The 24,314-nt window shown below is 41.4% G+C and overlaps 1 protein-coding gene across 1 annotated transcript; it reads left to right on the top strand.

Moving 5' to 3' along the window:
- Nucleotides 1-5,701: 5,701 nt before the first annotated feature.
- On the top strand, nucleotides 5,702-10,748 carry GPRASP1 (G protein-coupled receptor associated sorting protein 1). The gene is made up of 4 exons (XM_063084252.1): nucleotides 5,702-5,784; nucleotides 6,065-6,125; nucleotides 6,275-8,013; nucleotides 8,140-10,748. Exons 3-4 carry the CDS (start codon nucleotides 6,386-6,388, stop codon nucleotides 10,688-10,690), a joined length of 4,179 nt encoding a protein of 1,392 aa, XP_062940322.1. The 5' UTR covers nucleotides 5,702-5,784; nucleotides 6,065-6,125; nucleotides 6,275-6,385; the 3' UTR covers nucleotides 10,691-10,748.
- Nucleotides 10,749-24,314: the final 13,566 nt, after the last annotated feature.

The raw sequence follows: 24,314 nt of genomic DNA, 5'->3' as shown, positions 1-24,314 counted from the left end.
TTTGTTAGATTTACACCTAAGTATTTCTTTTTTTTTTAGGTGTAAATGTAAATGTTATTGTGTTTTTAATTACAAATTCTACTTGTTCATTGCTGGTATTTAGGAAAGTCTATTAACGTTGTATCCTGCACCCTTGCTATAATTACTTATTAGTTCCAGGAGGTTATTTTCTTCTCAATTCTTTCAGATTTTCTAAATAGATGATCACATCATCAACAAACAAAGACAGTTTTATTTCTTCCTTCCCAGTTACTGTACCTTTTATTTGATTTTCTTGTCTTATTGCATTACCTAGGACTTTCAGTACAATGCTGAAAAGTAGTGGTGAGAGGGGACATCCTTGCCTTGTTCGTGATCTTAGCAGTAAACCTTCTAGTTTCTCACCATTAAGTATGATGTGTTAGCTATAGGCTTTTTGTAGATGTCCTTTATCAAGCTGAGGAAGTTTTTCTCTATTCCTAGTTTGCTGTGATAACTTTATTCTTTTGCATGTCGATATCCAAATGTCTTAGCACCACTTATAGAGAAAGGACAGGCTTTTCAATAAATGGTGATTGAATCCAGTCAACTGAATGTGAGTAGAAGTGATATGAGCATTTTCCTGACCAAGGATTTAAAGAAAGAGGTGGACTACCTCTGCTCTCCTTTTCCCCATTTTTCTGGCTGAATGTAGGCTATGATGAGATAGGAAGTGATGGTTAGGTAATGAAAAACACCAACAAAAGGTAATATGGACTTCTTTTTTTCTACTTTGAAAAGTAATTAGCTCCCCTCACCAACTCCTGTAGTACTAAAAATCCTCAAGGGGTATTTCCATGTTCTGAATTTCAGTGATTTTTTTGTGATTCATTACCAGGCACTTATATCTCTCAAACTGTTCCCTCTAATTTTCCCAATTACCAATTATACAGACAGTCCTCATGATGTCAGAGCTGAGTAGTAGTCAAAACTTTAAAGCCATGTTGGAGAGGAGGATGTTTTCCTCTCTTCACATTATGCTTATTAATGAGATCTTCACACTGGAGTGTTATAGAGTTTGTTTGGAAGCAGTTTTTTGGAATTATTTATAAACCTGCTTTCACTGTGACAGACATACAGTTGAGGGCTTGTGTTGGAACAGGCATAAGTAAGGATCCTAATCCCAGTGCTGCCATCAGAAGAGCTATACTTCTCTCATGACAAGGCATTGTTCATTAGGATAAGGTCATTGTGCCTGACTCTGTTTGCCCTCAGGATGAATTCTCTTGAAGCAGACCCTACCCCAAATATGACTTGAAAATATTCATGGGTCAGGACTCTTTACCAGTTCTGCAAATGTGCCCTGTCTCAGCTTTTCCCAGAGCATCTTCAGCCTGTATTCAAAGTAGACATCCACTGGGCTCATTTCACTAGTTCACCAGACCCATCCCAGCCTAGCTGGCCCTGGCTGCAGCTCCTGACACTCAGGGATAGGAGAAGGGGATACATTCTAAGAATACACAGGGTTTGGCTCAACCTAGACCAAAAGGGAGGTACCAGAGGGAAGGTTTGCCTGAGACATAAGGACAGTAGAAGGCAAGTTAAACTAAATGGGCAAAAACAGATCCATGACCACAGTGAATGAGAAGGACAGGAGGTAATCATGCGAGCTGCACCAGCAAGGGATATGCTACTATGTAAGTTCACAAGCATGCATGTGGGATGTGTGGTGGGGCTTGGGGAAGAACCGTGGGTATGGTAAGTTAGCAAGGCTGCCTCTGTGTCCCACGATTAATCCTTGTGTGTTCCTTGGCTCTGAAATTTAGATTTCAGGAGTAAATCAGGGTTACAAAGGTACTAGTGGAGGCACTAGGGATTTGTTGCAATTTGTTGGACTGGAATCCACTTTAGGAGGAAGTAAATATTGCTTAGCAATCAGAATATAGGTAAGCATCTTATTTCAATCTTTTATTTGCTCTCCTATATTAAAGATAATACTATCTGATACATAAACACAAAAGAGCTAAAACACACAAAAAGTTTAAAATAGGGCTTTTCTCAGTACAATAAATGTTAACCAATAGAAGACCTTGTTTTCTAAATGAACTGACAACAAATTATCCAATAGGTATTTAAAAGTCTCACACAGTAAAACATGTCAGCTTTTCGTAGAACCACTCCTCTGTCAGTAAATACCTTGGTATAAAGATTCCAGCACTTCTAGAAAAACCAGAGAAGTTTGCACTGGTATAATTTTGGACATACCTGTAAAACAAAGAGAAAGGAATATGTGGCTGTAGTCTTGAGAGATGAGCCCCAAAATAGGTCCTCCCAGGGACTGAAGCACAGGTAAAGAAAGACAAGGGGAATGAATAGACTTTATAACGATAGTGACTGGATTTCATTCATACTGCTACTATAACAAACTACTACAAGCTTGGCAGCTTAAAATAACACAAATTTATTATATTACAGTCCTGGAAATCGGAAACCTGAAGAAGGTTTCACTACGCTAAAACCAAAGTATTGTCAGAACTGCTTTCTTCCTGGGGTTTCTAGGGGAGAATCTGTTCCTGTCTTTTCCAGTTTCTAGAAACGGCCTGCATTTCTTGGCTCCAGGGTTCCTTCTATTTTCAAAGCCAATAATGGTCTGTGCCTCCCTCTTCCATATCTAAAGTATCCTTCTGATTACATTGGCCAGCATAATCCACCATAATATATGTTAAATTCAGTTGATTAGAAACCTCAATTCCATCTGCACCCTTCAAAAGTAACATAAAATGTTCACATGTTCCAGAGAAGAGGACCTGGACATCGTTGAGGGGCCGTTATTCTGCCAAACACAGTGAGTTGCATTTAAAAGAGTTTTAAAATGGACAGCAGTAACAGCATCAGATTTGTCCATAATCACATTGCTCTGTTTATCTATTTAGAAAGCAGGGAAAGGAAGGGCTCAATAGGAAGGATGTGGGGCCTAAAGGATAGGATTCAAAACCAGCCAGGTTTCTGTCTCAGGGAAGTGGATTCGTGGTGTGGTCTTCCCCTGAGAATGATTGGTGAAACTAGGCAGGTGCTTATGGCAGGTGGCTGAGATCCAGGCTGGTTTGAATCCCTGCCCCATTTCCACACTGCCAAATATCATGAGGGTTTGTATGTGACTGGTAAGAGAAGCCTTGACAGAGAGCAGTGGAAGAAGAGCCAGGACCTGCCCTACCTGATGCCTGCCACTTGGCTGTGGGGCCACAGAGAGGGGGGACTGTATGACCCTGTGCAGATCCTGACAGGGAAAGGCCCACGTTCTTGGACAACTGTGGGGACAGCATAGTGACAAAGGGAGGTTACCATTTGGAATGAGAAAAAAGCAGTGTGGCAGAAAGAATTACTTTTGACGCAGACGAGTGAGTGGTTTGTTTCCCAGGGTCAGAGGTCTAGGTCCTCCTTTTAGAAGAGGGGCAATGTTGAGGCCTTGCCCCCGCCCCAGTTCTTTAAAGAGCAGACGTGCCTTCCTCCCTCTCAAGAAAGAAAATCATGGAGGACCATCCTAGAGCCCCCGGAGCGGTCTGTTGTGAAGTGGCCTCTCCCCTCCCAGCCTGCAGTCCTGACCCCTTTTCCCCCACCTCTCCCACTGGCGTCCCGTCCCGGAAGGAGGGTGACCAGCCTGGGAGGGGGAGGGGCAGGCACTCAGCGGTGTGGGGTGCAGACGCACCAAGGGGCGGTGTGGTATCCATCCGCTGCTCCCTGCAGCGCGGCTCTTCCCGACCTCCCGATCCTGCCCGCCGACCCCGCGTATCGTAGCAGCGCCAGAAATGTGGCGGTGGTCGCCACGTTAGGGTCTGCGGGGGCCTGCTGAGGTGGCCTGAGGCCAAGCCGCCCCTCAGGCTGCGGCTGGCCCTGGCACCGCCCACCTCTGGGTCGGAACTACGGTGGGCCTGGGAGGGGGCGTCGAGCTCGTTCGCGCCGTATCCCTCCGCCCCCTTCCCGACACCCTCGCGGCGAGTGGTTCTTGCTGCATCCTGCGCAGCCCCTGCCGGGTTTGGTGCAGAGGCGTGGGGGGCAGGACGCCTCTTTGCAATTCCGATCGCACGGAGAGCGGTGGGAGTCCGAGTGACGAGCTGCCAGAGGAGAGGAGAGGAGAGGAGGGGGAGGCCGACGACCTGGGCCCTGAGCCTGTGAAGGCAAGTGGGGGAGTGTGCGGGGAGTCGAGGTGGTCCCCCATGTCGGTCGGCTGACAGCCTGCCCCCAAACCCTGACCACCTGGCAAGGAGGCGGCGACCCGGTCGGAGCGGGTCCCTGAGAGGTGTGTACTGCCCGCGGACCCCTGGCGACGAGGAGACCAGGAGGCGGCGACCGGCGCGTGTCGGGCTGAGCCGAGGGCGGAGGGGGTGGCCAGAGTGGCACCGTGAGATCTTCTAGAGGCCAGCCGCGCGGACCGCTTCCCAGCCAGCTTTCCAGGCGCCCGCGCCCCGCCCTCGACAGTGTCTGTGCCCAAGAGGGCTGTGGGGGAGGCTGCTGCGGGAGAAATGGCGGAGCGGGAGCTGGGGTGGGGGGGCGTGGGGTGGGGGTGGCCGGGGATCGCGTTTGCTACTCGGGAGCCCTGGTTCCGGAAAGGGGCCTGTGGGGCCCTGCGTCCTGGGTGCTGTCCCTTCCCACAGGCTCCTGATTGATGTCAAAGTCTCCTGTCTGCGCGGTAGGTATGGTGGATTCTGACAGTCCACAGTGCACGTCTGTAGAGAGGCTTGAGCAAAAGGAGGAGCGGGAAAATGGCCTGGATTTCTGGAGGTGTGTGGGGTTGGGGGGTGGGTGCCAGGCACTGACTGGAGACTCGAATCGGGGTGGGGTGACTACGACCAGAGCAGGTCAGGCATCCAGGTGCACCTCCTAATCTTCCCCTCTCTATCAGCCTTCCAGGAACTTCCCCCATCTTCCTCCCACACCCTCCCAAATTGGGGGCATGAAAAGATGGGCTTTGGAGGTGGCGATGATGAGGGCGTCCTGATTACAAGTACCACTTCACAACCTGCCTTCTAGAATATGCGGAGCCCTTCCCCCATTTTGTGCTGCGCAGGGCAAGGGGATGTAGTACACCTAATGGTGACTCCTTAGAATTGGAGAAGGGAGTAATGGGAAGACTATGACGTCAAGAGAAGGAGTTATTATCTCTGGAACCCTGAAACAGAGCCTAACTAAAATGAGAGTATTCCACCAGCAGGACCCGCAGTGCTTGAAGGACATAATATGGGGATTTCTTTCCTCCTTGGTGTTGGTCTATCCACCAAGCACTCAGCTGCTTACCATTATTTCCTGACTGTCTTACCTTTTTATCTGTTTGTCCATAGGCCTGCTTTAAGGCTGGTCAGTTCTGCAAGAAAGAAAGGAGGAGGAGGCTGGCTCAAATCTCTGTGGAGGTTGGTGAGAAGGGGGGCAATGCAGGAGACAGCCATAAAGGAAAGAGCATGGCAGGAGGCTTTGATTCAAGTGGGTACAAGACTGCTACTTCTGCTCTCTGCTAGATTTGCAGGCTGCCACAGCCTCCCTTGTCCATTTCGTGCGGGACATATTAGGAATGTTGAGGGAGGTGTAGGTTGAGCTGTGACTGGGAGGAGAAGACCTGAGAGCCGGGCCCAGGAGACAGGAACTGTGAGGCAGATTGGACCCTTGAATGGAAAAAGAGATATTTGTCTCAGGGGCCAGGGTGTGTGCTATCTACCAAGCACTCAGACTCCATTCTCTCCTGTTACTTGTCTGTAGGGCCCCCTGCAGTTGGCTGTGGGGCTTAAGGCCACTTGAACAAGGAAAGGAGGGGGAAATTGTACCACATCTGTGAAGGTTCGTATGAGAGTGGGTACACATTTGGGTGGGGTAGTAGAGTCCGGCATGGTTCCCGGAATGATTATGGTCCAGTCTGGGTGGTCCTTTGCCTCTCCCATTGCCAACATACTTTCCCACCATCCCTGTGCCCATTTTATAGCAGGCAACAGGGACAGAGAGTCTTTCTCATAGCCAGGTATGTGGCCCAACATTCAACATCAGTCTCTCTGTGTAAGTCTCTGCACAGGGTGACACACTCGGAAGAGACTCAAAGCCCCATTTCGTTCTCTCTTCCTAGATCCACGTCCAGTGGCAGCTCTGGTGGTGTTGGAGTTGCTGCTGACCACCACCCTCAACAGGTCTGCACCCACCCAGGAACCATCTATCCTGCCCCAGCTTGGTTGTGCCTCTTCTGCACTTTGTGTTATTAACTGAGACTGTGCTTGGGAAGGAGGGTAACTGACTTCTAGACTGGGGATTGACTTTATCTCTTGTTCCAACCTTATAGCCTAAATCATCAGAAGACCAGAATGTGAAGAAGCAGGTGTGTGACAGATCTGTGGCTGAGGCTGCGACTAGGGGAGGGGTACATACCTGGGCTTTGTCTGTAACCTGTGCCATGACCGGGACGGAGATTGAACCTGGTGCTCAGGCTATGCCTGAAATGAAAGCTAGAGAAGAGGTTGTGGGTAGGGCTGAGATAGAGAATGAAGCCCCTCTGGTGGTTAGACCCAAGATTAGGACCCAGGCCCAGTTGACTGGAGCAAGGCCCAAAACTAAGACCAAGATTATGCCTAGAGCAAGGCCCAAAATTGAGGCTAGTGCAGTGGGTAGGTCATGTCTAAAGAATAAGGCCAAATCATTTCCTGGGTCAAGATCCAAGCATGAAGCCCAGGTGTGTCTCCAGCATGAGTCTGCGGCTGATGCAATATCAGAAGCAACGGAAGAGCCCCAGACCAATGCCATAGTGTCTCCACTCTTCAGTTCCGATTCTAGGTCACTTACTAAAACTAAGTGCCTGTCTGTGGATAGAGAACTGGTTAATATGTGCAATGAGAGCTTTCCTCGAAGGAAGGCCCACTCCCAAGCAGGAATTCAGCCTTCATTTGAGTCTGAGGAGAAGACCAATATTGGGTCCTGGTGCCATCCCAGGCCTACATCAAAACAAGAGGTTTCTCACAATTCTGATTTTAGACGGGTAGACAAATCCTCTCTGAGTTCTTGGTTCTGGAGTAGAGATGAGTTCATTGCCAGATTTCATCCTAGGAACAGGATAAAGGCCAGTACCAGGTCTAGGCACATGGCCAAACAGTATGCTAATGCCATGTCTAGGCCCCAAACCAATCAGCACCTCTTTATTGTATCTAGTTCTGGTTCTGAGGATGAGTCTGTTAAGACTTCCTGGTTTGGGGCCAGAGAAAAAACCAATACCTGGTTCAGACCCAGGAAAGAGGCCAATAGCAGGTCCAAGTTTAGGTCCAAAAAAGAAGTTTGTGTTGAGTCCAGTTCTGGGTCTGAACATGAATTCCATATGAAGTCCTCATTTTGGGATGGAGAGGAAGCCAAACCCAGGTCCAAACCCAGGTCCAGGAAAGGGACCAATACCAGGGCCAGGCACAGGGCCAAGCGACAAGCTTGCATTGATTTCATGTCTGGGTCTATAAATGTAATAAAAAACGAGTCCTGGTTCTGGCCTGGAGAAAAGGCTAATACCTTTTCAAGGCCTAAGATCAAGAAAGAGGCCAGGGCTAAAGCAATAGCAAAGGAAGAGGCCAAAATCAAGGCCAGAACCGGGGCCAAACATGAAGCCAGGTCAGAGGGAGAGGTCCTTATCAGGACCTGGTTCTGGGCTACAGAAGAGTCCAGCATGGCGGATGGGGTCAGCATCAAGGCCAGTCCACACGTGGAGGATGAGTCCATTGTTGGAAGTTGGTTCTGGACTGAAGAAAAGGCCAGTATGGGGACTGTAGCCAGCAGTAAATCCAGACCAGGGCTTGAGGAGGAGCCTAATAGCAATTCCTGGCTTGGGGTTAGAAAAAAGACCAGTATGGAGACCGGGGCTGAGGCCACCTCTGGATCTGTGCTAGCAGCTGATGATGAAGAGGTCATTGTCGGTTCCTGGTTCTGGGCTGGTGAAGAAGTCAACCCAGAGGCGGAGGAAGAGACCATATTTGGGTCTTGGTTCTGGGTCATTGATGAGGCCAGTGTGCAATCTGGTGTCAGGGTCAGCTGTGAGTCCAGGCCAAGGTCTGAGGAAGAAGAGGCCAGTGTGCAATCTGGTGTCAGGGTCAGCTGTGAGTCCAGGCCAAGGTCTGAGGAAGAAGAGGTCATTGTGGAATCTGGTGTCAGGGTCAGCTGTGAGTCCAGGCCAAGGTCTGAGGAAGAAGAGGTCATTGGTCCCTGGTTCTTGGGTGGAAAAGAAGTTGATTTAGAGGCTGGAGTTGGAGAAGAGGCCAGGCCAGTGGCTGAAGAAGAGACAATATTTGGGTCCTGGTTTTGGGCTGAAAACCAGACCCATGTAGATTCTGGGGCTGAAGGTAGCTCTGACACCATGCCAGGGGCTGAGGAGGCAGAGCCCATTACTGGGTCTTGGTTCTGTGCCAGATTAGAAACTTGTGTGGAAGCTGATATCAACAAGTCTAGGCTGGAGGCTGAGGAAGAGGCCATTGTATCATCTTGCTTTGGGACCAGAGAAGAAGTCAGTATGAAGTGTGGGGCTGCTGCCAGATGCAAAATTATGGCAGGAGCTAAGAAGACCAATAATAGATCTTGCTTTTGGGCAAAAGAAGAACCCTGTATGTATCCTGACAATGGAGGAAGCTGGAAGTCTAGGCCAGAGGAGGAAGAGGACACTTTTGATTCATGGTTCTGGTCCAGAAAATATGGAAGGCCAGAGGCCATTATAGGGTCCTGGTTTTGGGCTGCAGAAGAGTGCAGTGTAGATGATGAAACTGGAGAAGAGATTAAGCTACCAGCTGAAGAGGAGACCATGATCAATTCCTGGTTCTGGAAAGAAAATGAAGCCATTATGGAGGCTACCGACAGAGAAGAGTCCTGGCCAGAAAATGAGGAGGAGGATATTATTGGTTCTTGGTTCTGGGCTGGGGAAGAGGATAGACTCGAAGCAGCAGCTGAAGCTACAGAAGAGGACAGGCTAGCAGCTGAAGAGGAAGCAATTGTTGGATACTGGTTCTGGGCCAGGGAAGAGGCCATTAGGAGAGAGGCTGGGTTTTGTAGCAAATCCAGTCTCAAAGCTGAAGAGGAGGAAGTCATTGTTGGGTCCTGGTTCTGGGAAGAAGAGGCCAGTCTGGAAGCAGTGGCAGGGGCCAGGTTTGAGTCCAAGCCTAGGACTGATGAGGAAGAAAATACTGTTGGGTCCTGGTTCTCGGCTGAACAAAAAGCCAGTATGGAAGCTGGGTCTCAGGCAGTAGAAGCAAGTACTGAACAGGAGCCCATTTGGGGGTCTTGGTTCTGGGCTGGAAAAGAAGTCAGTGTAGAAACAGGGACATGCTGTGTATCCAAGCCAGAGGATGATGAAGAGATGATTGTTGAGTCCTGGTTCTGGTCTGGAGATCAGACTGTTAAAGAAACTGGAACTGTGACCACTTGTGAGTCCAGGCCAGGAAATGAGGAAGGGGCAGTTATTGGGTCTTGGTTTCGAGCTGAAGATGAGATGAATAATGAGACTGGCAATGAAACCAACTGTGAATCCAGAGTATTAGCTGATGAGGGTGAGGCCATAGTGGGGTCCTGGTTCTGGGCAGGAGATGAGGCCTGTTTTGAATCAAATCCTAGCCCTGTATTCAGGGCCATTTGCAGGTCTACATGTCCAGTCGAACAGGAGCCTGATCCTTCATGCAGGCCACAGAGCTGGGAGGAGGTCACTATTCAGTTCAAGCCTGGTCCATGGGGTAGAGTTGGCTTTCCGTCCATAAGCCCCTTTAGATTTCCAAAACAAGCAGCATATCTATTCTCTGAAATGTTTGGGGGAAAGCCCAAGTATGTGGAACTTAGCCCAGAAGAAGAAGATCAGGAATCTTTGCTTCAGCCTGATCAGCCTGAACCCAAGTTCCCATTTCAGTGTGATGCTTCCTACCGCTCGGTCTGGGAAATTCGAGAGCATCTTAGGGCCAAGGAGACTATGGAGACTGAGAGTTGGTCCTGCAGCTGCATACAATGTGAGCTTAAAATTGGGTCTGAAGAGTTCGAAGAACTCCTTTTATTAATGGACAAAATTCGGGATCCTTTTATTCATGAGATATCTAAAATTGCAATGGGTATGAGAAGTGCTTCTCAATTTACCCGAGATTTCATTCGGGATTCAGGTGTGGTCTCACTTATTGAAACCTTGCTCAGTTATCCGTCCTCCCGAGTTAGGACAAGTTTTTTGGAAAATATGATTCGCATGGCTCCACCTTATCCAAATTTAAACATAATTCAGACATACATATGTCAAGTGTGTGAGGAAACAGTTGCTTATAGCTTGGATTCCCCTGAGCAGCTGACTGGAATAAGAATGATTGGACATCTCACTACTACTACTGACTATCATACACTGGTTGCCAATTATATGTCTGGGTTTCTCTCCTTATTAGCTACAGGCAATACCAAAACAAGGTTTTATGTCCTGAAAATACTACTGAATTTGTCTGAAAATCTTGTCATGACAAAAAAACTACTCAGTGCTGAAGCAATGTCAGAATTTATGGGCCTCTTTAACAAGGAAGAGACAAATGACAATATTCAAATTGTTCTTGCAGTATTTGAGAATGTTGGTAACAATATCAAAAAAGAGGCAGTGTTCACTGATGATTTCAATCTTGAGCCACTTATTTCTGCATTTCATGAAATTGAGAAATTTGCTAAGGAACTGCGGTGCAAAACAGATAATCAAAATGACCCTGAAGCAGACCAAAAAAAGTAATACCAAACACTTACCTCTGATTGTCCTTATGTCCCTGAGTTATGATCCTTGAGTGGTGCTTTGGTTTTCAAGTTAGTTCTGTGTTGCAGTGTGCATCTTTAATGCCAATACTTTGCCCAACTCTCTCTTTCAGCTGGGTCATTTTTCTGATGCCAAATGAACGTTAGAACTGAAAACACACTTGTTGATATTTGTCTTGTCCAAATTGTGATATTTAGTATTTGAGCTTATAGTGAACTGAGCCATCATAAATAAGCTACCCTTCTGATTGTTGTTCTAATGTAATCTGTCTGAGTCTTGTTTGTGTTTCAATAAAGTTCTGTGTTAAAGTTGGCAGAAATCACCCTTCTCCTTGAACTTAAAATACAAACACAAAGGTAACAAACACACATGAACACAGAGATAATTAATGTATGAATGAAAATATAATACGCTCCTTGCAGAAGCTTTTTTCTCAGCTTTAAATGCAAAGGTTACCATGAACTGCTACTCAATGCATGCTTCAGAGAAAAAGGAACCACTTAAGTTGGACTCTGAAGTGTAGGAAAGAGGTTGGTGGTTTAAAGAAAAGCATGGAGTTGGGAAAAGTGTTCCTATGGGAGTCAGGTATCCAGTCTACCCGAAATGGGTGGGAGGAATATATGGAGGGACATAAAGGATGAGGTAAGTTTTGAAGGCTGAGAAGCTGCATTTTTCAGCTCAAATTACAGCTGTTTCTTCCAGGCTACCTAAACAGTAAAATAATAAGACAGAAAAGCACAGGAATTTGATTGAGTCAGGAAGACGATTTAATCATAATGGTGCCCATGGCGAGTGTTAAGGCAGTATCATACAGCTAATAAAAGTGATGTATAGGTTTTTAAATTAAATAGGAAAAACCCTTATCCTTTCTATATTTGGCATAATAGACAAGACTGGTCTTTTACATGGGAACTATCCCATTTAAAAAATAGATGTGAGTAAATGAACCAATAATAATTATGAAAAATTCTACGATGACATAAAACATGTTAAAGGAATAAAGAGGTACAAGAGACTACAACTTCACAAGAACTGGCTTGCCAAGTAGAAATACAAAACTATTTAAAGGGAATAAACTGTAAGATTACCAAAGTTCTTGAGTTCATTCCACATGTTTTTTACATTCACAAAGGTTGTAAAAGTGTTCAGACAGGAGCAAACGTCAGGGATAAAATTGGTTTGAGGAGAGAGTGCAGGATAAGAGGAAATAGAAAAAGTTCTATTTTTTCAGGAAAGGAGCTAGACAAAATGACCCTGTTACTTTTGGTTTGTTTCAGAGTGCAAAGTGCTTTTTACCCATCTGATTCTAGTATGTGAATGTTTATGGCAGTAGGGCGAAGTGCCTCCCTTCATAAACCACAAATGTTAACAGGGATCATCCTGGTGATGGAAAATAGGGTTTGAATATTTGTTTTGCTTATCAGTATTTTTCCAGACTGACCATATGTGTGTTTTAATATGTCAACTGAATATTATACAGGATATTAAAAATCAGTTTATCTTCCAAATCCTCACTGAGTGTTTTTCGCGAGTCAATTGTTCATACAGAAGAAGACCCAGGCCTAGGGCTGGAAGCTTTGGCTCCAAACCCAGCCTTCGTTCCAGCCGTCTGTCTTCACTGAGGTCAGGAGCTTCAGGGTCTTCTAGCAAGTAGCTCAACCCCAGAGGCAGAAGATTCTGCCATCCATGCTGCAGGGGTGCCGCACAGGCTGACTGTGCGGTCATGTGGGGCTGTCAGTTGGTCATGTAACCAGGCTGTCTCCTGGACCAGCCTAGAGGTGTGTTTACTTGCACGGAGAAAGGACAGGAGGAACGTACACCTGACGATTATCAGACTGAGGTGGGAGGAGTGGTGGGATGTTAAGGTGAGTGTATCTGTGCTGCTTTAGCCTGAAAACTGAATTCTCGGACGACCAGAATTACAGCATTTGTTGGTCAAGGAAACAATCCCTCAGCCAATAGCAATTGTCTTTGCTGGGTCTCTCTTTTGTCCAGAAGCTTAAGAAGCCGGGAGTCATCGTGCAGGAAGCCTTTGTGGAGAGAAGCCATGATTGCTATTGGAGGAGGTGGGTGCGAGGCTGGGAATGGCATCTGTGGGAGGTGGTGTCTGAGAGTAGATGAGGGTGGAGGAGGTGCCTGGGACCCTCCCGCTTCCTCTTGCCTTCTGAACCAACTCCACCCCCCCCCCCCACAGGCTCCCTGCCAAGCTCAGTGTGACTCTGTGTTTCTGTGTGTGGATGGGGGAGGTGGGCTTGTTGATGGAGTTGGCTGCAGGGTAGACCAGAGAGGGAAAACAGTGAAGTGAGAATTTGTGAACACCTGTGGTGCTGGATCAGTAAAGGTGGGCGTGGGGATGGGAGCCGTGGGCTATACTACTGCTCTTTCCTCCTGGCAAGTGGGCTTGTCTGTCTGTCTCCCTTGCTGACGTGTGAAGGCATTGGGGATGGCTGAGATCAGCTCAAAATTTGGGGAGGGGATGGAAGAGGAAGAGGGAACATATCTGCCTTTTGCTCCAGGGCTTCAGCTGTCTGGGAATTCAGGAAAGGAATGAACCTCAATCTGGGCAGCCCTAAGGAAGAGGGGAGAAGACATAGACTCAGTGTGAGGGAACCTAGATGCTTGGGCCCTTCACGCAGGATTTCTCATTGGGATACTCCAAGCTTCTCAAACCCCAAGAGTATTCTTGTATTTCAACATCAGATAGCAGTATCTTGGCAGTCTGCTCTGGGTGTGAGATTCTGAAAGGGCCCAGTCCAACTGTGAACTCAATAGCTTCCTCCCATCTAAAGACACTAGGGTTGCTGCTCCTTTTGATTGTCCCTCCCCCTAAAGTGCTGGGTTTCAGAGGAGAGTCTTTCTCGGAACCACCTACAGAGACTGTTTATAGATAGTCTCACAGTTTTCCCTCTGCAGACCCTTTGCTGTCTTTCTTGTTTTTGTTTATGACCAGTGCTTTAGACTTGGTGATTTGCACCTATTCTTGGTGGCAATCCCTTGTTTTGATGATCCCTTTCATCAGAACTCAGCTCTATGACATAGACGTAGGATACCAAAGTTCTTTAGGAGAATACTGTTAGGAAAAATGAATTCTACTAGTCCCATTCACCTCTCTATTTATTTGCACATTTTACAGATTTGGAGCCAGTTAATCCATAAAGATCTTTTTATTCTTTTTTACAGCTGCATAGTACTCCATTGTGTCACTACCATAATTTATTCACTCTCTTATGTATTAACATTTGTTTCTAATATTTTGCTATTACAAACGATAACTGGTAAGAATAATCTTGTGCAAAAGTATTTTTGTATGGTTGGAAGTGTATTTTCACAGACTCCTAGAATTGGGGCTGGTGGGTCAAATGGTTAGTGCATATGTAGTTTTATTAGATATCCTCAAATTTCCTTGTAAAAGGGTACTGCAAATTTTCATCCCCACCAGCAACATGTAAGAGTGCCTGTTTTCCCCCAGCCTCGATAATCAAATTTTTATTATCTTTTTGATATTTGTAGAATATCTGATGATTTCACCTCTCTAATTCCTGATGTTATTAGTGATTGTGTCTTTTCTCTCTCTTTTCTTTATTTCTGGCTCGAGGATTATCAATTTTATTGACCTCAGTGAACTAGCTTTTAGTTTTTTTAAATTTCCTTTATTGTTTTTCTGTTTATTTGATTGGTTTTTGCTCTTATATTTATTATTTTTTTTCTTCTGTTTATTTGGTATTTAAATTACTCTGCTTTTTCTAGTCACTTAAAGTAGAAGCTGAGGTCATTGATTTGACACCTTTCTTTTCTAATATACGCATTTTAGTACTATACATTTTTCTCTCGTGCCACTGTAGTACATCCTTCAAATTTTGATATGTTGTGTTTCTATTTTTGTCATTTGAAATTACTTACCAATTTCTTATTTGGCTTCATCTTTGGTTCAAGAGTTATTTAGAAGTATTCTATGTAGTTCCCAAGAATTGAGGGCTTTTCCAGTTTTCTTATTTAATTTCATTGTGCTCAGAGAACATACTTTGTATGACTTGAATCCTTTTAATTTACTGAGACTTCATTTATGGCCTAAAATATTGTCTATCTTGGTATAGATTCCCTGTGCTCTTGAAGAGAACATGTATTCTTCTGTTATTGTGTGAATTGTTCTATAAATGTCAGTTAGGTTTAGTTGGTTCATAATGTTTAGGTCTTCTATGATATACCTTTACTTATTTTGTCTCTACTTGTTATTAAAAGAGAGGTGCTGAAATCTCTGACTATATTTGTAGATGTTGCCTATGTACAATTGTGGATATGCCTATCTCCTTGAAGTTCTATCACAGTATTTTTGTTACAGTTGTTCCTTGTTTTTTAAAATATACTGCTGGATTTAACTTGCCATTTTTATTTTTGTTCATGAATAAAATTGGCCTATAATTTTGTTTTTTTAATCCGTAGTTTTCTCATTATGGGTTTGTTATATTAGCCTCATTAAGTGTGTTTGGATAGCTTTTGTTCTTTTTCTGGTCTCAGGAATAGTTTATATTAGATAGAGATTGGCTGTATCTTAAAAGATACCTTAGAACTTCTCTCTAAAACCTACCTAATAGCTTTTAGGGTGGCACACACATTACATAACCTTTTATAGATAAAAATAGGCTTTTCACAGTCATTATCTGTACCACAACTTATTTACACTGTTCCTTGTGCCCGGAGGAGCCACCTTTCTTACTCATCTTGTCCCTTCCCTCTAGTTATACCCAGCTTCCTATAATCTCTGTCAAAGGCCTCTCCATCCTTCAAATGTTTTCTAGAAGGCCATCCCTTTCATGGTGACACCCCTGTTCCCTCTCACCAACTCTATGAACTCTTACCTTCGTTTAATCCCACATCCTAATCTAATGACTTTATGTCTTCAGTTCATTGGTTAGACTATCCTATTTGATTGGACAGTTATTCACAGATCTTCATGTTCTGCCATTAACATTTCTGATCCTTCCTTCTCTCTTTATCTTTGTGAATCCTTGCTCCAGGTGTCCACTGCTGGTCCGAGTCAGTAGTCATATCTTACTCAAGAATCAAGCAAGGACCTCTTCCTTTGGAATGGAGCTGTAGCCTGGATAGTTTGTCTCAGAAAGTAACTATGAACTAGGTAGATACTGTTTTGAATGTGTCTATGACCCTAGCAGCATATATTCTTAATTTTTAAGTTGTTTACTAATAGAATTGGAGAATGTTATTGCATTGTTGCTTTAATATTATTAATGAGGTTAAACCTATTTTCAGATGTCTAGTAGCCAGTTGAATTTTCTTTCTTATTAATGGAGTATTTGTAGGTTTTCCCCGTTTGCCTTTTAGAGGTTTTTGGTTTAGAGGTTCTTAGGTTTAAAGAAATCCTTATGGATTTCTGTACACACACAAGTCTGTGAATAGTTCAGAAATTTTTGAAGAAAGTAATTTGGAGGTTGGATGGAAGTCTAAATTTTTTTTTATCAACCTATGTTTATTAAGACAGAGTAGAATTGAATCAGGAAAAGATAAATGGAACAAAAATAGAGAGCCCACATTGTTACACTTCCCTCTGTGTAACAGAGATGAAAAAAGAAAGGATTACTCAAAGCATCATGAATGCCATGAGAGGCCCAAAGTGACTGCACTTCAGCAACTCTGCTGTTAGAGGGAGAAAGCTGAATGTGACAGCCCTGATTCAAAGTTAGTATCTCTTTTTTATTGTAAAGACAAGGAAGTTTCACAAGAACCATCAGTTGATTCAATCATCAAAGAAAGACATAAAAACAAAGGCAGTGTAAAACTAGTAACAGTAAAACTAACAATGTGACATTCCAGAATGTAACTTGTAAAAAGCTGTCAATCCACCAACAAACAGCTTGCCCTTAGCAAACATTTTCTTTCCGTACAGCAATTTTCTCAGCATATTTAAACAACAATCAAGCAGCTTCCTTAATATATCTTAACAATTAGTAGGTTAAACTGCACCGAGGACATCTGCCCTTAGAGCCAGCAATTTTACTGTGTTATAATTCTTTATCTACAATAGAGACTTTAGCCTGGGGAAAGTTTCCTGTCTTTTGCAAGCTTAACATTTCTATGTGTAATTTTAAAAAGTTAAGTCCTGTGAAATACATTTGTTTTATTAATGTTAGTACTCTCCATACCACATATAAACATTTATATTAGGATGACAGTTCAGATTCATGGAGAAAAGTGAAATATTCAGTTTGTCAGGGGGTCGTCAAGAATGCTCATAGGTTCAATGATTTGCTAACAGAACTCACAGCTGTGATTTATTATAGTGACAGGGTACAAAGCCAAATCAACAAAGGGAAAAAATGCATGGAGTAAAGTCCAGAAGAAACTAGGTTCGAGCTTGCAAGTCTTTTTCCAGTGTGGAGTCACACAGGATATGCTTAATTCCTCCAACAACAAATTGTGACAACATGTGTGAAATGTCTTCCAAGGAACCTCATCAGAGACTCAGTGCCCCGGAATTTAATTGTGAGCTTTTCACATAGGTACCTTCTGCCTCGCATGTACCAAAATTCTAGAATCCCAGAAGAAAGGTATTTAGCATAAGTCATATTGTTTGCACAAAAAGTTTAGGCACAGGGAGCCATTCTTATCAGTTATAGGAATGATAGGAATTCTCCCTTAATCCAAGTTCCCAGACTCCAGGCATGGGCCAACCTGGCAAGCAAGACTTTCTAAGGAAAGCAATCTTGGGCCTGCTGTGTTAACTCTTTTATGTACATTCAGTGAATTGGGTTAAAATAATTAGCTAGTCATTTTGGAAAACAGGTTAAATCTCAATACATATGAACAAATTCCAGGTAGATGAGGTGTCCTAATAAATGTTTCAAAAGGGATAGAAGAAGAAAGAGAAAGAAGCACTCATTTATGTAGAATGAATTTTGGCTTGTGACATGTAGAGAAAAATGGAAATAGATTCTTTCCATTTAATTCCAGTATTATTTATTAAATAAGCTACACCTCCACCAACAATTTCTCATGTCTCCTTGGTAATGTATAGAGTCATCTTTGCATGTGTTTCTGAAGTAACTACTCTCTGGGTAGAAGCACACCAGTTCACTTACTGCAATTTATAATAAGCATTATGGGTTATCTGAAATGTTACATCTATAACTCACATACATGGTTGGATTTTTCAATTTCTTTTATCATTTTATCACCATCAGGTTGATTGGTGGTGAGGGACACCAGTATTCTCATATAACTCCCTTGAAACTCTCTTGGAATTTCAAAGTGGAAAAGGCTGTTGGCCAGGCCAAAGGATGTGTCTCTGTATTGCCATGTCTGCTGGATGTCCTCAAGAAGTCTTCAAAGATAGCACTCAATACCTTGATGGCTTTTTAAAAAGTACACAATATCTGGCCTTCATCCATAACAGATCAGAAGTTCAATTTCCTCATAACAGAAAAATAAGATCCATCTGTATGGGAAAAGCTCATATTTAACAAGGTCACAAGACCTACAGAATACAGAATATCGGTTTATTCATTTGTGAGGGGAGATAGTAATGTAAAAACTAAAATGCTAGCATCGAGTGGATTCTCTTACAGTAGACAGACCTGGAGGAAATTAAAATTAAAATCAGAAGACCAATTAATTAATTTGGATTGGAAAGTAAATAATTTTTCATATTAATTTAAATGTATAAAATTTAGTTAAAGTTGGAACATGTGATCGCTCTTGAATGATGCTACTCAGTGTGCTTATCTGAAATTTAAAAAAAGAATTTGTGCAAGAATTTAAATTGGCTATATCAAATTATATGTTATTTTCATAGCAAATTCTTCTTCATAAAGGTAGCAGTGAGCACATTTACATTATGATGCAACCTTCTTATGTCTTTGTGGACAGGTAACAAACAGTTTGCCACCTGTGGGGAAAAAGGTCACGGATTCACTTTGAGAAGGAACATTGCTTTATGGGATATTTGGACAAAAATATGAACACTTAAGAGAAAAGCAAGTAACTCCATTTAGAAATCTACCAGCTCTGATATTCTCAATTTATTAATTAGAGAGATTGTTACCAATATGTGGAATAAAATGAGAAATTTAAATGAAGAAGTCATGAAAATACAGGCTCATTGCATAAACAGGGAAAAAAAGTGATATTTTGAATCAGAAGAGAATAAATAGAGTGATAGAAACAGAAATATTGTGGCAACAGGATAACTATTTATAGAAAAGAAAATCAGATTCCCACCCAAGACATACACCTAATAAATTCAAATGGGACTAACATCAAAAATCCCTTTTCCTTTTGTTGCAAAAAGAATCCAGTTCTTTGTATAAAAAGTTATATAATATTGGCATGATAAAGACCTTGCTATATGTCAACAAAGGGGGAAAATGTAAAAGAGCTTAAAAGAATTAAGCTACATAAAACAGTGCCTCTATGACAATATCAATGATAAACTGTTAATACACCTAATGTAGTATAAAATAGCTCTTGCAAATAAATGGACATGAGAATGGCCAAAAATTTGATAAGAGGTTTCAAAAGCCATATCACACACAAAAAATGATAATAATGGCCAACAAGTATATGAAATTGTGAGGTACCATTGTTCACTACTTACTGGTCCAATTGAAAAAGGCATGTTGAAATTATAATACCTGGTATTTCCCACCCTTCTAAGGAGGCTTTCTAGATTTTTATTTTCCTAATCACCGTTTCCCATGAAATGCATTTTTTAAAAAAATATTTTGACATTTATTTGTACATACTTATGGGTTACAGTATGTTATTTCAATGCATTCATATTCTACACAATGATTCACTTAGGGTAAATAGCATAGTTTTGTACCCAGTAGTCCACCACCTTTTCTCTCTGCCCCCTGCCTCTGGTAACCATTATTCTGCTCTCTACTTTTATGAGAACCACTTTTTTTAAACATTCCACACGAGTGATATCATGTGATATTTGTCTTTTTGTGCCTGACTTATTTCACTTAACATGATAGTTTCCAGTTCCATCCATGTTGCTGCAAATGATAGGATATGATTTTTTATATACCTGAGTAGTATTCCATTGTGTACATATACCACAGTTTTTTTATCCATCCATCTATTGATAGACATTTAGGTTGATTCCATCTCTTGGCTATTGTGAATAGTGCTGCGAACAACATGGGAGTACATATGTCTTTTTGATATATTGATTTCATTTCCTTTTAGTATGTACATAGTAATGAGAGAGCTGGGTTGTAGGGGAGATCTATTTTTAGTTCTCTGGTGAAAGTCTGTACTGTTTTCCACAGTAGCTGTACCAATTTACATTCCCACCAGCAACAAAGGAGAGTTCCTTTTTCTCAGCATCTTTGTCAGCATTTGTTATGGCCATTCTAACTACAGTGAGACGATATCTCATTATGGTTTTAATTTTCATTTCCCTGATGATTACTGACAAGCATTATTTCATGTGCCTGTTGTCCACTTGTATGTCTTCTTTTGAGAAATGTCTGTTTGGGTTCTTTGCCCATTTTTTAATTGGGTTGTTTATTTTTTTGCTGTTCAGTTTTTCCTTATATAATCTGGATATTAACCCCTTGTCTGATTTGTAGTTTGCAAACACTTTTTCCATTCTGTAGCTTGTCTCTTCCCTTTGTTGACAGTGTTCCTTGCTGTGCAGAAGCTTTTAAGTTTGATGTAGTCCTATTTATGTATTTTTGCTTTGGTTGCCTGTGTCTTCGTAGTCTCACTCAAAAAAGTGTTGCCCATTCCCATTTTGTGCAGTGTTTCTCCTACATTTTCTTCTAGTAGTTTCATAGTTTCAGGTCTTAAATTTAGGTCTTTGATCCATTTTGAGTTGATATTTGTGTAAGGGAGAGAGATAGGGGTCTAGTTTCAATCTTCTGCATATGGTTATTCAGTTTTTCCAGCACATTTGTTGAACAGGCTGTCTTTTCCCCATTGTATATGTTTGGCAACTTTGTTGAAAATCAGTTGGCCGTAAGTGCATGGGTTTATTTTGGGTCTCTCTATTCTATTCCATTGTTCAATTTATTTGTTTTTATGCCAGTACCATGCCATTTTGGTTCCTATAGCTTTATAGTATATTTTGAAGTCAGAAAGTGTGATGCCTCCAACTTTATTCTTTTATTCAAGATTCTTTTAGCTATATGGGCTCTTCTGTGATTCCATACAGATTTTAAAATTGTTTCTTCTATTTCTGTGAACAATGTCATTGGTATTTTGATTGGGATTGTATTGAATGTGTAGATTGCTTTGGGTAACATGGACATTTTGATGATATTTATTCTTGCCACCCATGAACAGTGGATATCTTTTCATTGATTTCTGTACTCTTCAATTTTTTTCAGCAAAGTTTTATATTTTTCATTGTAGAGGTCTTTCACCTCCCTGGTGAAATTTACTCCTAGGTATTTTATTTTTTTGGTAGGTATTGTGAGTGGAATTACTTTCTTGATTTCTTCTTAGGTTATTTTGTTATTGGTGTATAGGAAGGCTATTTTTTGCATGTTGATTTTGTATCCTGCCACTATACTGAATTCATTTATTAGTTCTACTAACTTTTTGGTGAAGTCTTAAGGGTTTTTTATGTATAGGATCATGTCATCTGCAAACAGGGATAGTTTGACTTCCTCTTTTCTGATTTGAATGCCTTTTATTGCTTTCTGTTGCCTTATTGCACTGGCTAGCACTTCTACTACTATGCTGAATAAAAGTGGGCATCCTTGTCCTGTTCTAGACTTTAGAGGAAAAACCTTCAATTTTTGTCCATTCAGTATGATATTAGCTGTGGGTTTGTCATATGGCCTTTATTGTGTTGAGATACATTCCTTCTATACCTAATTTTTTGAGTGTTTTTATCATGTCGGGATGTTGGATTTTATCAAATCCCTTTTCTGCATCTATTTAAGTGATCATATGTTTTTTTTTCCCTTCATTCTGTTGATGTGATTTATTACATTTATAGATTTGCATATGTTGAACCATCCTTGCATACCTGTGATGGATCCTACTTGATCATGGTGAACGATCTTTTTAATATGTTGCTGGATTCTGTTTGCTAGTATTTTGTTGAGGATTTTCACATCTGTGTTCATTAAGGATACTGGTCTACAGTTTTCTTTTCTTGTTTTGTCCTTTCCCAGTTTTGGTATTAGGGTTATGCTGGCCTTATAGAATGAATTTGAAAGTATTTCTTCCTATTCAGTTTTATGAATAAGTTTGCAAAGAATTGGTATTAATTCTTCTTTAAATGTTTGGTAGAGTTTGGCAGTAAAGACATCTGGTCCTGGGGTTTTCTTTGTTTGAAAGACTTTTTTATTACTGCTTCAATCTCATTACTTGTTATTGGTCTGTTTAGGTTTTCTTGTTCTTCATGATCTAACTTTGATAAGTTGTATGTTTCTAGGAATTTATACATTTTTTCTAGGTTTCCAGTTCGTTTGCATATAGTTGTTCATAGTAGTCTCTTATGATCCTCTATATTTCTTTGCTATCAGTTATAATGTCTCGTTTTCCATTTCTGATTTTATTTATTCTCTTTTTTTCATGAGTCTAGCTAAAGGTTCATTGATTTTATCTTTTCAGAAACCGATTTTTTTATCAATTTTGTTTTGTTGATCTTTTGTATTTTTTTATAATCTCTAATTTATTTCTGTGCCAATCTTAGCTATTTCTCTTCTCTTCTCCTACTGATTTTGGGTTTGGTTTGTTCTTGTTTTTCAGCTCCTTGAGGTGTAACATTAGGTTGGTTATTTGGAGTCTTTCTTCTTTATTGATTTAGGCATTTATTGCTATAAACTTCCCTCCTAGAACTGCTTTACTGTAACCCATAAGTTCTGGTATGTTGTGTTTTCATTTTCATTTGTCTCCAGAAATTTTTAAATTGCCTTCTTGATATCTTCTTTGACCCATTCATTGTTTAGGAGCATATTGTTTAATTTCCATTTATTTGTATGGTTTCTAGTGTGCCTTTTGTTGTTGATTTCTGGTTTTATTCCATTATGGCCAAACAAGGTAGTTGATATGATTTCAGTTTTTTAAAATTTTGTTGATACTTGATTTGTATCCTAACATGTGATCTCTTCTAGATAATGTTACATGTATTACTGAGAAGAATGTGTTTCTGTCTGAATACTATGTCCTTTGCTGAAAGTGGGGTGTTAAAATCTCTGGTTATTATTGTGTTGGAGTCTGTCTCTCACTTCAGGTCTAATAGTAATTGTTTTATATAGCTGGGTGCTGCAGAGTTGGGTATGTATATATTTAGATTTTTTATATTGTCTTGTTGAATTGATTCCTTTATCATTACATAATGACTAAGGAAAGTTCTTTTTTTTTTTTACTTTCCTTGGCTTGAAGTCTATTTTATCTGATATTATTATAGCTACTCATGACCTTTTTTTTTCCCATTTGCATGAAATATCTTTTCCATCCCTTCACCTATCATTTGCTGTGTGTCTTTATAGGTGAAGTGAGTTTCTTGTAGGCAGCATATCATTGGTTCTTATAATCCATTGAGCCACTCTTTGTCTTTTAATTGGGGCATTTAATCCATTTACATTTAGGATTATTATTGGTATATAAGGACTCATTATTGCCATTTTGCTGGGTTTTTTTGTTTTGTTTTGTTTTTGGTTCTTTTGGAGATCCCTTTTTCTGGTCTTACTGTGTTCCTTTGTGCTTGAGTGGTTTTCTCTAGCTTTACATTTTGATTTCTCATGATTTTAGTATGTCTATTATAAGTTTTTGTGTATGGTTATCATGAGGCTTACAAAAAACATGTCATAGTTATAACAAATCATTTTAGATTAATTACAACTTAACTGTGATATCTAAGAAAAAGAAAAAAACAAAGCCAACTCTACACTTTGGCATTATTCTCCCCCCACTTTTTGACAGTTTGTAGTTTCAAGTCACATCTTTTAATATCACCTCTCTCTTATACAGTTATTGTATATGTTAGTGTCCTGTTAGGTGTGTCCTTTAGTCTCCATACTAAGTATATAAGTGGTTTATTCACCACCCTTATGACATTGGAGTATTCTGAGGTTTTCTGTGAACTTACTTTACTAATAAGTTATTTACCTTCATATGTTTTTTTGTTATTCCTAAGCATGATCTTCTTTCAGATTGAAGAACTCCCTTTAGCATTTCCTGGAAGGTAGGTCTAGTATTGGTGAATTCCCTTAGCTTTTGTTTGTCTGGAAAAGGTTTTATTTCTCCTTCATATTTCAAGGTTAGTTTTGCTGGATAGATAATTCTTGACTGACAGTCTTTTTCCTTCAGCACTCTGAATATATCATCCCATTCTCTTCTGGCTGGTAGGGTTTCTACTGAGAAATCTACTGAGAGATGTGTTGGGGCTCCATTGAATGTAATGTGTTTCTTTTCATTTGATGCTTTCAGCATCTTTTCTTTGTCTTTGGTTTTTGATAATTTGATTAAGATGTGTCTTGGGGTGTTCCTCCTTGGATTGAATTTGATTGGTCACCTCAAAGCTTCCTGTACCTGGATGTTGTCGTCTTTCTCCATTCTTGGGAAATTTTCAGCCATTATTTTCTTGAGTATGCTTTCCACATCTTTTTCTTTTTCCTGTCCT

This window comes from Cynocephalus volans, chromosome X (assembly GCF_027409185.1).
Source record: "Cynocephalus volans isolate mCynVol1 chromosome X, mCynVol1.pri, whole genome shotgun sequence".
Lineage (NCBI taxonomy): Eukaryota > Metazoa > Chordata > Mammalia > Dermoptera > Cynocephalidae > Cynocephalus > Cynocephalus volans.
Note: the sequence above shows the minus strand (reverse complement) of the source record. Positions and strands in the feature narration are given on the sequence as shown.

Bases quoted from the DNA above. Each gene is read 5' to 3' on its own strand.
- GPRASP1 (XM_063084252.1), top strand. From the start codon at position 6,386: ATGACCGGGACGGAGATTGAACCTGGTGCTCAGGCTATGCCTGAAATG. The intron at 8,014-8,139 runs GTCTGAGGAAGA...GTCCAGGCCAAG, and splicing joins AGCTGTGAGTCCAGGCCAAG to GTCTGAGGAAGAAGAGGTCA.